This window comes from Perca flavescens, chromosome 6, assembly GCF_004354835.1.
Source record: "Perca flavescens isolate YP-PL-M2 chromosome 6, PFLA_1.0, whole genome shotgun sequence".
Lineage (NCBI taxonomy): Eukaryota > Metazoa > Chordata > Actinopteri > Perciformes > Percidae > Perca > Perca flavescens.
The window spans coordinates 16,351,271-16,369,370 of NC_041336.1; the positions used below are offsets into that span (position 1 = coordinate 16,351,271).

General features: G+C 43.4%; 1 protein-coding gene across 1 annotated transcript in view; it reads right to left on the reverse strand.

The window, feature by feature from the left end:
* cicb (capicua transcriptional repressor b) overlaps positions 1 to 18,100 on the reverse strand; it is a 40,226-nt gene that overhangs the window by 12,720 nt on the left and 9,406 nt on the right. Inside the window, 12 exon segments of the mRNA XM_028580892.1 lie at positions 72 to 232; positions 392 to 531; positions 656 to 1,643; positions 1,776 to 1,873; positions 2,192 to 2,330; positions 2,713 to 2,891; positions 3,016 to 3,148; positions 3,290 to 3,472; positions 3,572 to 3,683; positions 4,254 to 4,428; positions 4,588 to 4,737; positions 16,742 to 18,099. Of these exon segments, the coding sequence (XP_028436693.1) occupies positions 72 to 232; positions 392 to 531; positions 656 to 1,643; positions 1,776 to 1,873; positions 2,192 to 2,330; positions 2,713 to 2,891; positions 3,016 to 3,148; positions 3,290 to 3,472; positions 3,572 to 3,683; positions 4,254 to 4,428; positions 4,588 to 4,737; positions 16,742 to 18,099 (3,816 nt within the window).

Below are 18,100 nucleotides of genomic sequence, written 5' to 3' on the forward strand. Positions count from 1 at the left end.
TGTGGGGTGTTGTAGTTTCAAGAGGTATAGGATCCATATTCATTTTTTCATCGTAGTTTGTTATTTTCTACCTGGTAGGAGCTGGTGGCAGGAGTACAGCCTGGGAGGGGGCTGATCCTGGAGCCACCACAGCAGCTGTGCCAACTGTTACAGGGAAGGGGCTGGCAGGGTGGACTGCTCCACCTTGAGGCAGCTGGGACTGGACCACAGGCATGGGAGCTATCTGGATGATCTGGCATGCAAAAAGAAAGTCATAAAGTAAGGAATATGATAAATACAAATGTGTAAATGGGGGCCGATGTATGTGGTGAGCTTATGATTTGTTACTGAAAAAAATTGACACAATTTACAAAGTATTCATTTCAGTGTCTCCAGTGAAGTGCTTACTGACCTTGCTTCCTGTCTGAGCACCGTTCTGGACCGGAAGAGGTGGAGCCACAATGGGAAACTGCTGGGCAGGGGCTGGTGCTGTCCGTACTGTTGCCATGGGAACAAGCATTTTGCCCTGGAGCACTGGAGACTGTGTTTGCACTGAGGCACAGAAAAAGAAAGGGAGAAAGGGCTTTGTATTAGGAGTAGCCAATGAATAATATGCTATATGCACCTTGCCTTGACTCTACTCAATTACTGAGATGACTGCAGTTTTAAAACTCACCTCTAGTTCCCGGGCTAACCACCCCCACTGCTGAGCTGGACGTATAGCCTGTCAGTGAACTTGTCCCCTGCTGCTTTCCATTGGCCAGGGACATGTGTGTGGGTGGAGCTGTGGGCAAGTTGAAGATACTGGTTGGCTGGCTGAGCTGCTGAGGTGGACTCTTGGGATTAGCAGGTAGGGTGGGCAGGATGTACTGAACTTGTGTGATGGCCTTACCCCCAGGGGATGCTAGGGAAGAGGCAGGAAGGAACTGGGGATGAAGCAGGGACAGAGGCAGTGGCCCGTTGGTTTGGCTATGCGGTACTGAAACAGCGGAGGAGGAAAAGGCCTGCTGCTGGCAGGGCTGAGGGTGGTGGGAAGGGGTGATGAGCTGTACAGCAGGATGAGCAGACAGAGTTCCTCCTAACACCAAATTAGTCACTACACCACCAGGGCCCACGCCTGCACCTAAAGGATTAGGTGATGATGAAGAGTAGTACCCACCACCTGGGGCTTGGACCCCGCTTCCTGATCCTGAGCCAATCAGAAATTGTGGCTGCTGATGGGGAGTCAAGGACTTCCTCTCTGGCGGATGCGGGCTAGATGATGTGCCTCCATCTCTGGGTTTGCTGGCGATGGGGAGTGGTGTGCTGATAACAGGACGCATTACATTGGTCACCACCGTAGAGGCCACCCTTACAGCGCCAATGCCCAGGAGTGGGTTCCCCCCCAGTGAACCTACTGATGAGGAAGGATGCCCTCCAGCTGGAGAAGTGGAGATGACTGAATGGCCAGAAGTGAGGGAGAGCGATGTGGCTTGCACTTCTCCTCCCCCCTCTCCCTCTCCTCTATCCTTCCTCCTGTGATCTGAAAACCCTCCCCCTCCTGATCTCCCCTCATCATAACGCTTGCTGCTGGGGTAAGAGGACAGTGAGACACTCCTACCATGAGGGGTATGGTGTGAGGAAGATGATAATGCAGAGGAGCAAATGACTGGAGCAAAAACTCTCTGAAAAGAAAGATAGAGACAATTATCTTGAGGTAACATGGATATACAGTAATTGAGGGCAAATACTTTAAAATGACAAGATACACTGAAAATCTCAGTAACAGGAGAAAAATGATTGTTCAAGACGGTTACCTTCCGATCACTTTCGTCTCCAGAACCGTTCTCACTATCGCTGTCAGTCACCCGCTCCTTACACTTGAGGTCTATGGAACTGCTAGGATAAGGGTCCTCTGTGGAAAAGAAAAAATGCACTACAGCTACACACTTGACAATCCTTGCAATTTATAATCCAATCAACTGTGCTTAATGTCTGAATCAGCTCTCAATGCCACCAGATCTTTAAAATCAAAACATGGAAGTGGTCAAAAACTGGACACAATTTAGCAACATCATGAGCTATATATAATCTTATTGTACCATTGAATAACAAATCCACATGCAGTTGTCGGAAATGTACCAAGTGGGTCAGTAACACAGGAAACAGTGTACTAACACTTAAATCTATTCTAACATTTGGTTTTATGAGCAGAGTAGGTCTGATTTCTCACCAATGACATCGTCATCTCCCTCCTCCTCACAGATGACCATGCGCTCCTCGTCACTGGTCATGTCCTCGCTGACCCCCCTCTGGGACTGTGACAGGGGTGGGGCATGACTCGAAAACTGACTGCCACTGTCCCCACACATCTGAGAGAAAAAAAAGTAAGTGACCCTGAAGCAGAGATGGTTTTAAAACAAGTGATTTCTTCTTAATGTTTAATAATTAGTATATTCCAGATGTGGCAATCAGTCTTCTGTGTATTTTATGTGCATTAAGTGTGAAAGATGCCCTTTTATCATAGAAAAATCCTCGTAAAAAAGCAATTCTGTTAGAGAAAACCATTTCTGTTAAAGTGACTCAATGGGAAGAAAAAAAAAACTAGCTTTATTCAAGTCATGTTTACAAAAACAGCAGTAGAACATTGTTTATGGCTCATGCAGTGATAATGGTCTCCAATTTATACATATGTGCAAAGTTGCATATTACGAAATCAACTTTTCAGGTCTATGAGCTGTGCTCCTCTCTTACCTGGGCCAGTTCTGCCAGGGCCTGTGTATTGCCTCTATCACTCCGCTCCAGGCTGTGCATGGCACTTTGAGAGAAGGCTCGGGGACGGGTAAGCTGGCCCACATGACCTTTTCCTGTGCTTCTTTCAGATACGCCCACCAGTCCTGGACCGACCCCCTTCAGCTCCACAGAATGTGGTTCTATCAGGGGGGCAAAAAGAAAACTGTTAAAAAAAAGACTGAAAATTATAAGAATACTGTTAACGACATGCTAGGAATATATACATGTGTATGTTTTATATTCTGAGTGCTGAGTGAAACCAACCTGTGGACTCAGACATGCTCCTCTCTCTGATGTCTTTGCCCCCTGGTACCCCACGGCCCTCAGAGCTGGACTTCTTCCTGTCTTTGTTGCACCACTTCCAGTCTGGGTGGGCCTTAAAGTGGGCCTCTTTCACCTGGGAACAGGAGAAGGGATAAGAAGGAGGGAGTTAGTGAAAAACAAAACAAAAATATAGTTTATGTACTATAGGTTAGCACAGAAGCATTAAGTTGTATAATCTTAAAGTTTTTTTTTGTCTGTAAATGCATCGGTGTACCTGGAAGGCCAAATCATGGTACTTTTGTTTCTCCTTAGGTCCCAGAGCATACCACCACTCTCCAAGAATCTTGCTGACTGTCCTGTTGTCCTGGTTTGGGTGCCGCTGGTGCACCAATGCGCGATGGCGCTTACTAAAAATCATAAATGCATTCATTGGTCGCCGGATGTGGTCCTTCTCCCTCTGAAAGAGTGAGCAAGAAAGATAGAGAGATATTACATATTTCAGTAAAAAGAACATTGAGAATTTTGATATTGACGATGGGAGCAGTGAAAAGACTACCTTTCCAGGGCTGCTCTTATCTCCATCTTTGGGCAGCGCGCTGAGGGACTGAGTGCGTCTCTTTACTGGTGATGTAGAGAGGGGCTGCTCTGGCACAACTCCTGGGAGGAAACTGAAAGGAGACACAAACCACCCTCTGTTTGTAATCTTTATTAGATATTTTCATTGGGGATAATACACACATGCAAGCTTACACTTAATACTTACTTACTCTTTAATATTTAAAACTGGGAAATGTTCTACTTTGTAACTAGTATTATTTATCTTAAAACTGTAAGTCTATCAGATGTAGACGCAGAGCACAAGTAGTTCATCTACCATGAGATACATCAGCAGATTCAGCAGATAACTCAACCATTTCAATGGCTGACAGCCTGGCCACTGCCTTTCATATAGTGATAGAGCCCAGAGATGGAATGCTTTTGTTCCCATCTGCTTTGTTCTGGTATTGAGCTCTTCTGCCCAAATTAGCACGAGGATACAGAAAATATCACACTCCCATACTTGTTGTGTGGGTACACAGTACCACGGAGAAAATTACTGTGAAGGCTGACTCGGACAAATACATAACCACTTTTATATACAGACACTGACAGAAGTATATGTGCAGTGTTTAACTTTATGTGTTCATGTAACCTTAAAGCTTTGCACATAAAATCCCTATTAAAAAACCTGCACTTACGGGTCATCCACGTCACTCTCTGTCTCACTGTCAGGCCTCTCCCTCTCTGCATCTCCTTTCTCCTTCTCTGGAGGCGGCTCATCAGATGAGGGGGGAGGCCGGGACGGAGGACCTCTCTCTAAAATGGGAGGTGCCTCTGCAGGCTCCTGTGACTGTGCTGCAACCCCATGAAACTCTGAGGAAGAACAACAAAAAAGATACAAACTTGTTCAGGGCAAAGTAAACAATATATGGGATTACAAACAGTATTGAAACCCAAGGAAAATTACGTGAAACTGGTGATAACACATGTTCTACAGTTATTAGGTCAAAAAATAAATGTATTCAGTAGTACCTGTCTTCAGACTGGCTGCTTGGGGATGGTTGACTGGGTTCTGGCCCTCTCCTGGCTGAGAAGAAGCATCTGATTGGGTGGGTGCCAGGAAAGGGACCAATGAATGCCAGGGGAAGACTGGAACTGACCGGGGCTCTACATTGGTCCACACTGCAGAGGAAAACAGCATTGTTCATTACAACCAACACCATCTGATGTCAAGAGCTTTATAAAATGCTTCCCTCCTTTCAAAAGAACCAGGCCTTTTTACATTCAGATTTACATGCTGAGGGCCTGCGGTGTAACACTCCCACCAGAAATGCATTACTACTCCAATCACAAACTCTAATTATTTCTTAAAATGTGTTTGCAATGAGACACAAACCACAAATAAATTCACTAAAAATCAGGGTAAGACTAAAGCTCACTGCTTTGACAGCAGCTCCTTTGGATGCACAGCACTACTGGCTTTTATTTTAGCCATCTAGTAAGCGACTGGTTAGTATCTGGGATACTAGGTGAATGCAATTAACTACCTGGCAGAACACAACAATTAGCAGTACTTTGAGAACTACAGAGAATATCAGTACTGCCACAGTAGCCCACCTCCAGCCACTTAACTGGTTAAATCCCTCCAACAACAGCAGATGTACAAAAGGACTCTCTGTTCTAAATAACAGGCTGGATGGATAACAAGCTGGTACACTCTGAACCCCCATAAATAAGCAAGAGGCTGTAGGAGGACTGTAAAATATTATCCCTATTTCCATCTTTGGGGAAAAAAAAATCTTTTATTGAGGAAGATTCTCCCAAAAAGTTTAAAAGGAACAAAATCTGAATGTATCGGTCGCCTTCTAAAATAGGTTCTGTTCAATATTAATAATTAACACTTTTGTTGCATTATGCTACAAGTAAACAATAATGAAATGTTGCTGTATGGAACAGATCTGGCATAAAGGATACTATATTCCCATATAAACAGTAAGGTAAGTGACATGGACTAACCAAACATGCTTAATCCTTGGCGGAGATACTGAGGATTCTCTGATGAGAACATTGTTGAATGAAATCCTTGATGTTTCTCGCAGCAAAAATAATATGTTCTTTTAAAATCACTCTTCTACAACACACAGAAATCCAGGTAAAGAAACATCTTAAATCCCAAATCTCGAGCTGATATTGCTGGGAAGCTTACAGATGACCACAGGTGCTCAAATGTGTCTGTATCCGTTTCATCCCTACAGGTTGCGGTCATCACTCACAACAATTACTGCATCATCAACCTGCATCAAGGGGATTTTAAGATTTGGCCTGGAGAGGGATACCGTTTTAGTTCCAATGCGAGTAAAAATTAAATGTGTCTGTCAAGTAGAGTCCATCTCTCCGTATAGCATAATGCCGCAATCTAATAACGCACGTGTAACACTTAAACATCAGTGGACAAAATGTACTATAAACGATACAATACTTAGGTTACATTTGTAAGAATGCAACAGTGTATTGACGATCCACTGAAACGAGTGTGATCGAAGGCAAGATCCTCCTCCCTTTGGTCTAATTACCCCCGATGCCCTCTCTCCCTGTTTGTTTACATTACTCCAGCAGCTTGGTCTCGAAGGGGTTATCAAGGCCTCTAGCCCATCCACGGCCTGGATTTTAACATCCGCCCGAAAACTACGCAGTCTTTCTGGGCCATGTCAAGCCTTGCTCTGCGCTACAATACAACTGCATACAGATGGGCTTGGCAGCTATTAAGAAGCAAAGCCCCCGACTGAAACCGCTAAGGGGCTGCTGTAAGAGGGTTTTGTATCGATCAGACAAAACAACACTGCAACAAGCAAATTGGGGCGATCAAAGCTAAGGTGATTAGTTTAACTTGGAAGAGCTGCGAAAGAAACTGCTTGTTGTCCAAGTGTCCATTGTTTACTTACACACCTTCAATACTTTCTGATTCATATGATAAACCAACAGAGACGCCAATTTAGCTGCCTTTTGTAACAACCGGAGCCTCAAGCGCACCGCTCCAAATTGGACCAACCTCTCGGGAACGCCCCTGGTCGTGCACACGCCGCACAGACAGAGGCAAAAGAAACGCAATTGTTCTCATGTCTCAACTACGAATGCGTAATAACAGGTACTGGCTGCCAAAATAATCCTGCGAGCACTGTCTGACAAGTGCATTACACCAAATACTAACTAATTTGTTTTTCCTATAACCTGCTCTCAGAATTGTACTATGCACCTGTTTTAACCTGACAGTTCGGTTAACGCCTGCCAATATCCGAAATCGCCTATAAAACGATAGCGATCAACTTCGGGTTATCCTTGTTTACTGGGCATTAGCAGATTTCGTTGACTGTAAATCTGGTGCATTCATCCATCACCCAGTGTTTACAAGCCCACTATAAATCAGTTTGATTATCAAGAAAGCTACCAAACACTACCGTCTCTACTCCAAGCTCTTAACTGGTCACTTTATAGTCTCTAATCGACCAGCCCATATCCTACCTGGCCAATCTGGCCACAGACCTGACGTTAGCTAGCAACTGATGAGTCTACAACACAGCGATAAAAGCGACCACGGTGAGGACTCCTGACTCCAGTCGGCGAGGACAAAAAATGGGGATGAATCGCAGTTATTTTCCTCCACAAAGCAGCAAACGAGTGGCTGGTAGAAGATGCCCGAATACTGGACCTGAACCCGACGGGGGGCTTTACAAAAAGCGATACAGCAACGTTAGGTTAAAGCCTTTGGTGAGATCCGTCCGTCTGCAGCAGGTTAGCTAGCCACTTCGTAGGGACGACATCGGTGCGCACACCGTCCAGTTCAGTTAATACTTGATGTCACGAGTGTTGTTTTGGTCCAGAAAAGTGCTTGTATATCATCTCCACAGCCCCCAGCCCGAGTTTACTCCCTTATTTTTGTCTCGTTTCCCTCCCTCTCTTTCTCTCTCTCTCTCTCGCGCGCGCAAGCCTTGGTCCTTTCTTTCTCTTTCCCTCCCTCTTCCTCTTGTTGTAAGCTAGGCTGCTTGTTTCTCCCCCCTGCACTCGCCCCCTCCTCTTCCCGTCCTGTCAACCTCGCCCAGCCTTGTCCCGCCCTCCTCGGCGTATTCCAATTGTTTATTGGCCAATGCAGCCACCTGTCATCTGCCCGCCGCAAACCCTGATTGGTCGGAGTGTGCACTGGAATGCCAGTCATATGCAAATTTCACTCGGCTTTATGACCAACTGCTCCTCTAGCCACATTAACTGCACTTATCTTAAATATACAGCAATAAATAAATAAACATCATATAGTTTTATTGTGTCTATATATAAACACTTGCTGGCGTTCAAGTGATTAATCAAAAAATTGTATTTTTATGTTTCTTTCAGTAAGCCCACCCCACGGTCATGTCATTGGTGCAAGTGGAGTCGTAGTAAACCTTGACGGATGCGTGAAACCACCAATCAAAAGACGACACTCAAGATGTAGGCCAACCAATGGCCTAACAGAAGTTAGACACGATCCCTCCCTTTTACAAGCGCTCTATTATTGCTTCAATACCCATAAAGACCATCCGTTGCAGGAAGGCGCTGGTGAGCTATCTACTTTCCACGCTGCTTTTGGTCTTTTTATGCAATCTGCACGGGGGTGGATGCTGATGAGGGCTCTGGGGGGGGTCAAGATGACCATGCACATTCACGCCCATTACACCTATATGAGTATGCAGGGTCATTCGGTGCTTTATTTTTTTTTCTAAAGTTATTCCATGTAAACATAAATGCTGACTGTATTATAAATCAGCAATATTCACTTTTGAGATGGATTATAAACCCTTTCTCTGGTAATGCTACTTAGCTTTTAGGAATGCAGCTAACAGTGGAGAGGCAAGTGATTATTAGTAATTTTCCACCATAAAAAGCCCTTTTAAATCCCCAAACATTTTTTCCATCTCTCCATCATGCAAATGTGCCTCCTCCAGACAGAATTTTAAATGTTCTGATGCAACAATCAACGGGACAGAGGGAGAAAGAAAGAGAAGAAGAGAATTGAAAACAGGAGAGTAGGGGTGGTTAGATAGAAAGGGAAAATGGGTGGAGAGGACCAGAGGGTAAAAATAGACTGGAGTCATTTTCAGCAGAAGAGGCAGGGAGGGAGACATGGAGGAGGAGGGTGGGTGGGTGGAGAGAAAACAACTTGTGAAAACAGAACTTCTCTTAAAAGGAGGAAGGGTGTGGGGGGCCAGAGATGGGAGAGGCAAAGGGAGACAAAGGGAAATCATTTAAAGATACCTATATTATTTAGATATAACACAGCTATGGCAGAAAGGAAGTAGACTTGTATGCATGATATAGTTTTCCATCATGCTGTATGAGTCAAGAAGCCATGCTTACCGGTAGCTTAGCTCATTTATCCATAAGATAAATTAAAAACTGTGAGGAACCACTGATTAATTACCACTACTAGTCAGACAGCCCATCAGGAGCTCAGTAACTGACCAATAAGTTTGTGAGAGCCACTTGAAGTTGCATTCCTCAGTTGTAAAAGATTTAACCCTCTCAGGCCTGGGTTTTACTTCTCTAATAAAAAAACAAACAAACACTGAGAAATCTAAATTAAACGTGCTACTATACGTACCGTACATGACAAGATAAGTAATATTCTAACATCTTAAACAACAAGGAGCACATTTACAGTGTACCTAGGCTCCTTCTGCTGTATCTTGTCAGGCCATTAGCATCAGTAAAGCATCTTGCGTCATGTAAAAATATGGGGAGCCCGTCTGTACTTCTTTTAAGACTGGGGGTTTCCAGACAGGGCTAAACTAATAGGCATTAGAAGAGACAAACAGATACAGAAAATAAGAGATTAAGGCTTATCAACTGCACCAAGCTTTTAAGAAGTCAACCCAGTGAACACAATGTGCTAAGCAGAGGGAGTTGGACAGCTTGACTGTGTGAGTGAAAGGAAAAAAAGAGGGTGAAAGAGGGCACGGTGGAGATGAGGGATTACTGTGGCTGCTCAGTGGTTACAACCCAGGGCAAACATTACAAGCCCTTGTTAATGAACTTCATCTGACCAATTATTCAGAGCAGAGTTATCAGGTTTTTCCTTTAGCCTGGCTTGAATACACCTAAAATCTACAAAATACTGCAAAAAACATTTGTGTAAAAGTCACACTTTTGTCACTTTATAGATAATTTTGTACAACATATTTTTGCTATTTAGCTTTTAGCTATTTAAGCACAAAAGATGTAAATTAAGAAAATCTGTTGACTGCATGCATGTAAAGCTGCACAGAGAAGGTGAGGTAGACGTGAGATGAGAGAGAATTCAAGGACTTAGTCATATATAAAAGAGATAAGCGGTGAAGACCGACAAGAGTAAGAGAGAGAAGGTTATGAAAAAACAGTAGAAGAGAAATTCCCCCTCAGCTGAGCTTTACTATCTCTGCCTGCTGCCATGCTGGCAGTGCAATATCTGTGTAGGTGTTCAGCGGCTTTCAGTGGTTGTCTCCTCTTACAGACATCATGCTTTTAATGTGCGTATGTATGCATGTCTCTACCTCCCAATTACATTAGTCAAACGCCACGTGACCTCACACAAGAAACTTTTCCTCCTCCTCTTTACCTACACTGGCACCGTGCAGGTGGAGCACTGCCTTTGCTCACCCTCCCATCCCATCTCTCTCATCCCTTAATTCATCTTCCACCCCTGTGCTCTGTCTCTCTCCCTCCCACAACCCACCATTTTGCTCCGTCCAATTATAACTCAATCCACCAGTCCTTTGCAGTTACCATGGCAACAGCTATGTTGGGCACAGGACCCTGTGTCGCTCGTGGTCACCAATCTGCCACTGACCATCACCATCTTTTGCATCAAAATAAAGTTAACCAATTATTTTTTACATGGCTTATGGACACCCAGAGGGATGGCTTTGTGGGACGCAAACTGGAGATTACTTTTAGGACACTGGACTCGATCATGGCTTAGTTCTAGCTTCAGTTAAAGTATAAACAAAACTGAATTCTACTCCTTATTTCGTTCAATGTTGCAAAGGTAAGACTGTACTGCTGAGTATTGAGAAGAATAAAATGATAATCACTGGGAATTGAATAGGCTCATCACCCACAAAACACACTTTCCACTGTGTGGCTACACATGCAGATTCACTGCATCTCTCTTCCCAACAGTGAATTAGCATTGGGGAAAATACATGTCAGACAAACTTTAGACCAGTGTTTGACGACCCAGATCTCTCCATCCACTGTGTGAATGAACTTGTAATGTATGTGTTTGACCATCTGGGGGCACTACTAGCCTGCAGATAAATGGCCAACAGACGGGCAGCAGCAAAAAAACAGTGCAAAGACTGTGGAGCTAGAGATGCAAGGAGAGGAGAGGAGAGTGGGATGAAGGAGAGAAAAGACATTCCTGAGCTAAATAAAAAATCTTCTCATTCCAAACACTGGGATGTGAGGAACACATGAGAACTGTGATCTCCTGAGAACAATGAAAGTGGGTTCAACTGAGATCCTGAAGAAGCAAATCTGAATATCAGTCTAACTTTACTTGCATGCAGTAAAGGTCTTGTAGCCACCTCAGACTTTTGAGTCCCACTGCATCAATGCATTTTGAGAATCTCCCCAAAGTATGCTTTGTCCAATAGGAAAAAGGATTATCGTTGCATATGACTTTTGTGGTAAGTCTTGAGGGCTTCATATGTGCTTTGGTGCCAGTCTAGATGGCTGTGTGATCCAGATGTGGTTGTTGCCATGGCCAGGGAGGATATGCAGGGCTTTAAGAGTTACGTAAAGCAGAGGCGGGAGGGAGTGGGGATGTTATTCCCGGGTATCCGTATCCGGGTAGACCAGGATGAAGAGAGCAAAGTGAAGAGGAGGGGAAGCGAAAACACTGCAATGCGATGGAGCAAAGGGTTAAAACAAATTGTATGTAAAAGTGTCACAATTTCTTAGAAAGAATAAATAAAATGAGACCGGGGAAAACGAGAAGGCAGAGAAAAATATGTACCCAAGTGCAAAATAACAGCACGCAAAAAGTGTATTCATGTCTACGTAAGTGTGACATGTTTTCTCAGTGTTGCACAAACTGCATGTGCGTGTGTGAGCAACACAGAGATAGAGAATTATGCACATTTAATAATATACTATTGTAATTTTACTTTCAGTCATTTTTAACTGTGGGATATTGACATGAGTCATTTTGAAACATCTCATGCAGCACAGTATGTGAGATGCCGAGCAGTTTCAGTGCGTGGTCATACAAAAGAAAGCTGGTGTTTCTGTTAAAACATGGATTTGGATACAAGCAAACAAATACACAACACTCATTTAAGACCTTTACAGCAGCAAAGTCCTCTAGGTCCTCTCTATAAAAAGGACACCATGCACACTTTCCTGACTGAATTCAGAGCTAGATTGATGGAAGTTGCCACTCAAGAATGCTACAAAAGTAAAATAGTATCTAAATAAATGCTTATAATAAAGGTTGTAATTTTCCAAATAAAAGAAAACTGTAGTAGGACTGGAAATGGCTGTTGTAAATATAAAGGCTATTTGACCTGGAACACTTTACTCGCTGCTTAAATAATTAGTGGAAACCTTCCGATTATCCAGCTTCGTTTCTTGTTGAGTGAAACACCCAAAGACAAACTAAAGAGGAGCCACAAATAACGTGTTGGTTGTGTCTCTCATTGGAAAGTGCCATAAGCACGCACGCACGCACGCACGCACGCACGCACGCACCCACACACACACACACACACACACACACACACACACACACACACACACACACACACACACACACACACACACACACACACACACACACACACACTGCTATTTCTATTTGTGAATATTCTGTGTTATGTACAGGCTACATCACTGTGATGTTTGCTTTGTTGCCATGGCAACAGGCGTTTGGCGCTAACACATCATATCCGGTACTCAATGATTGACGCTTGGTTACTCCGTCTCATACACACACACACACACACACACTGCATGCAACACACATGTGACACTATAAAAAAAAACGGTCTCATCCTTCATCTTGTCGCTTACACTTTTCTGCCTGTTCCCTTAATAGTTTTGATAATACAGGAAGTTACGGGGACAATTGAAAAGATGTTTAATTTACTTACGTAGCGTGTCTTAGGTGGGTACAAACACAAAAAAAACACATGCAAGCTTTGTCTAAGAAGTGTGTGACAGCGTCAGTTGAGGAGCTGCTTGAGGAGCAGAGGACTGATGCCTTATATCTGAGTGAATTAACAAAAACACAGAATATAAATGAATATGTGCAGGATTATAATGTATATCACACAGACATAGACAAGAGAGGAAGAACTCACCGACTACTTATCTCTGAATTGTAAAAAAAATTATTAATCTGATGCCTCCGCCTTACGTAATGTTAGAACTATATTGGTTTGCTGAAATATAGTCCTTTTATTAACTGCCAGATACTTCACAGTGATTTTATTCACTCCTGATGAAATCAAAGTTCCTACCTGATCACAGGAATATACCAAACATGTAGTTTGCACATTTTATTCATTCATCTAATTGTTCTGTTTAATTAAAAGGCTTGATGTACTGTATTGAGTTTTAGCTATCCCTGAATAGGTGTAATTTGTTTTGTTTTGTTAAACAATTCCCTCCAGACTCCAGAAAAAATTGCCAAGATTTTTATAATATATTTTGACACAAAAATAATTGAGATAATTTGGAAACCACTAAATTAACCTTTAAAATAAAATGTACTGTTTACCTTTTGCTCATATTTCACAAGCTGTTAAAAAGACACTAATACCTACACAAACTTGCAAACACAAATATAGCACACGTGTGATTACACACACACACACACACACACACACACACACACACACACACACACACACACACACACACACACACACACACAGTTGCGGTGTTTCCTACTTTCCCTGTTATTTCACACTCTCCTACGACCATATGCAAAAGCTCACACACGCTTTCTAACTTTACAGAAAACACCCACATGTGCTTCTTGCTTAAAGATCTTCAAAATAAAAATGCACACGCACACAGGCAAGCGTGCACACACTCACATAAAGAGATGCAATTCATTCATTCAGCGTTCCTTTCAGCTGCAAAAAAAAAAAAAAGGGATCTGAGGAAGGACCGTACACTCAAAATGACAGTGTTCCTTTTCCTGTCAACTTCTCTATCACACGTGAACGTCCACACAGTGATAAGTATACAGTACACACCAAGGGCAAAAGGCTCTGGTGAAGTGAATAACACTAACTGATACTATATGTCCATATATAACAGAACTGAGAAGTAGGCTCTTTTTTCAACTTATAATGAATGTTCACACACACACACACACACACACACACACACACACACACACACACACACACACACACACACACACACACACACACACACACACACACACACACACACACACACACACACACACACACACACAGACACACACACACAGTACAGCATTTTCCCACACAGAAGCTTGAGAAATAAATTCTTCACACACCCACACAATACACTGAAACATACAACATATATCCTACACACACACACACACACACACACACACACACACATTTACAATCAACCCACCTGAGTATTAGAGGCCAAGAACGCTGCCCACCCCTTGTTTCACTATAGCGTTACATGAGTCACTAATAAACACATAAACATACACACAGTAAGAGTCAGCGGAAATAGTTTGTAGTGAGTTAGGAGATAATAGTGGCTAGGGTCAGGAAGTCACACACACACTTAATCAGGTGGTCAGACTTTTTTTTAAAGAAATAAACTGCAAGATTTGTACTGTAAGGTGCTGTTAATTTCTCTTTTCCTACGTCTACGTCTTTATTCATCTATGCTGGCATTCCTCATTCTCTTTCTGATTTAATCCTCTCTCTCTCTCTCTCTCTCTCTCTCTCTCTCTCTCTCTCTCTCTCTCTCTCTCTCTCTCTCTCTAAAAAACAAAATCAAAAACAAGTTGATGGAAACTGGCCTACATACATGTCGCACACACGTTCCAAACCTCACGTTTGCTTTAAATGTTAATGTCTTGTGTAGCACTGATTTAGAGCAGGGAACAGCTACACTCCTCCATTATTTTCTTTTGCTTCAGATTCCTATCGAACTTCCCTGTTCCTTTCTATTATAAATCCATGCTGTTGCATTGTGTCTTGTCTATATAGTGTATGATTGCTACGACTCAGCCATGAAGTTTCTGTCTATAATGACTTACGAGGAATATAAGAGGGACTCTCCAATATCAACAAAGCTAATCCTGTATAAGTACAGTCCAATTCAATCAGAAAACTCAAAAACATCCATGCCCGTGCATACATTTTCTCTTTTGCACTTTCTCTTTCTCTCACACATACACATGAACACAAATACATAATTTTGCATCCAGCTATAGTGTCCCTTTTCCATTTGTATTTAAAATCCAAAACAACAATTGTATTGTTACTTTGATAGTTTTATCTTTGTAATAACTGTTTGGCTCTTAAATATGATATGTGATGTAAAATAGTCTTTTTCCAAAAATCATCAGACAAACCGAGCTCCCTTTCTCCGAGTTACCGGGATGGACGGCATGGATTATTCTTAACTCACTAATTGCTGACACTCAGCAGTGATTCCAACAAGCCTAGTCCTGACCTGGTGAATGACAGGTGCCTGTATCAGGGCTTACATGGGACTCACAAGACCAGTTAAGCATTTAGTTTAGTTTTACCAGCAGACATGAGGATGGTGGACAGACGACTAGAGGAAGCCATATGGGACAACAGCATGTTGGCTATCTGGAGCTTCTTTCACTGGACATAAGCACACACAGGTCGTGGCATGGTAATGTGAATCGAAGCCTCTATTAGACTGTAGGTGTTATCAAACAAGTTATGTTAAATAAATAAAACAAATACATTATTCAGAAAATATATAGAGAAAAACAAAAACTAAGAAATGTCTTTGCTATTTACATTGTATTTAACAGGAAAATGTCCTTTTAAAATGAAAGCTTGTGTGTGTGTGTACACAAAACAAAAAGAGAAACTTGTAAAGCTACATTTACACATAATTTGCCCCTAGTCTTCTTCCTATTTTAACACGTATGCCACTTGCAGTAGCTTCAGCTGAATTCACATTAATAAACAGATTTTTTCCCCCCAGTTTCTCATCTGGACGTATCTGCACTGCCACTGCATGTCTCTGTGGAGTCTCAGTTTTTGAGTAGAAGAATCTCTAGTATTATACTGCAACATGCTGGTTAACCTGCTAGTTCAAGACATGTTAACAGCTTCTCCTCAATCCATTCTGAGTTGACACTGTGTGTATTAGTAGTTGACACTACAGAGACACACAGCTACCAAAATATATCCTTTAAAAAGGTGTGATACATTTCTTATAATTGAATTTAGTGAATATACTCTATGGAAGGCAATTCAATAATAAACACAAACTAAAACATGAAAATAATTATGCAGAGAGAAAAAAAAAAACCTAACTCCCCTACCTCTTTATGCCACACAACTGGGGATGTTGCAGAAAATATTCCCCACGAGGCTGTTAGGTTCCAAAAATTGGGGTTCATAAAAAATTAATTTCCATCATTTTTAATTTGTATACAGAACTGAAATTTGGTGTCATGTAGGAATAATTTGACTTGAATGATAATTTAAATATAAAAAAACTGTGTAAAGAATATATAATAAAGGAAAGTATACTGTGTGAGAATTGTGTGTAATTATTTTTCACTTTGAAATAAGGAAACTATAGCCTATAATACATTCAATTTCATTTCATACATTCAACACATTATCCCTAATTAATGTTCTATTCTAATCTATATTATTTTGTCATTGACAATATATATTTCAGGAGTTTTGCTTTGTTATATTCTTTTGGAACAGAGACTAAACATATTTATTATTTATATATGTGATTGGAATATGTCTAAAGGTGCACAGAATACAGCATTAAATATGCTTATTCCACATATCTCCTGTTTTCTAACTGCAGCCCAATTCCCTAATTGCGACTAAAATCTCCATAGCCTCCAAAAGTGTATCCTCGTTCCTTCAAAGTCACTGACTTTGCACACAAAATACACCCACACGTATGAAGCAATTCTCACCTGTGCCAGGACGTCCCATGATGATATCCTTTCGTGGGACAGGGTGAAGGTTTTCAGCTGGGAGGATCAGGGGCAGCAGAGCGGTGGGAGAAGGGTGACAGGGAACTGGCTGCTGGACCTCACCCCCAAACCCTGTCCCCCTGTTCTCCTCTCGTTCCACAGAGCTGTCAGTGCTACTTGGAGCGGGAGCTGTGACTGTTGTGCTGACGGTAACTGACAGGGCCTGCAGGAGGGTGTCAGGGGTGTCAGTGGTGGGCAGGGAGGAGGGTGTCGGGGACACAAGCACCAGAGTTTGGGCTGGGCTCCGCAAAAGGACGGTGCCATTTGGTACTGTGGCTGCAGCAGCGTTAATGGGGACGGGAATCTGGAGGCCTGAAATTGGCTGAGGGGTGAGGGGTGTTAGGCCGATGTCTGTAGATGTGGTTTTATCTGTCCCTCCCTCATTTCCACCTCCTCCTCTTCCTAAGGGACACTCTGTAAATTTTGCCAGTGGGACTTCGGGATTTCTCACAATGACAGGGGAGTCCCGCAAGGCCTGTTGGGATACAGGGACCACACGACGAGGCCCTCCATCGGGAGTTAGAGGAGAAGGAGGAGTTGGAGACACCAGCAGAGGAGGAGGGGAGACAGCAGTGGAGGACGGTGACCTACTGGAGGACGGGGTGGTCACTCCTCTGGGTCGGGAGAAAGTTGGTGTGTGTGTGCGGGAATGTGAAACTGATGTCTGGGGGGACAGCACCCTGAAAGAGTTAAGGTCCCCCTGCTCCAGCTCTGTCTTGGGTGTGTAATCATGGTGGTGTGAGGGGAGGGGTGGTGGAGGAGGTGCGTCGGGCTTTCGTTTGCTGGGGCTCATGGGGACTGTAAACATCAGGTTGCTGTGGAAGGAGGGCTGGATACCTGAAGTGTGTCTCTCCCTTTCTCCTCCTCCAGCTGGGGTTGTTACCTTACTGCCCCCTGTCCCGCTGGGCTGCCTGTGCCTCCGGTGTTGGAGGACTGGGGAGGCGGTAATTGGGGAGAAGTTGGCCGGCCTAAAGCCAAACAGTGGGGAGGGTGAGGGAGAGGGGGCAGGGGAGAAGGGCGACTGGTTAGAGATGGGAGAAAAGGAGGGGGTGCCAGAGCGGGAGCTCCCTAATGACACAAGCATGGTGGCGGCCTCACACTCATCGAAGTCAAAGCGTGACGACAGGTCATGGGGGAGGAGGGAGGGGAGGACCAAGCGGGGTCTGGAGTTTCCTCTGCTACCGGTCTCACTGCTCTCTCTTGATGTGTCGTCCCACTCAAACTCACTGCTTGCTCTCCCCCGCAGGTCAGGGGTGACTGTCCCTGAGCTGCTGCCTCCTCCTCCCCCCCCCCGCTGTC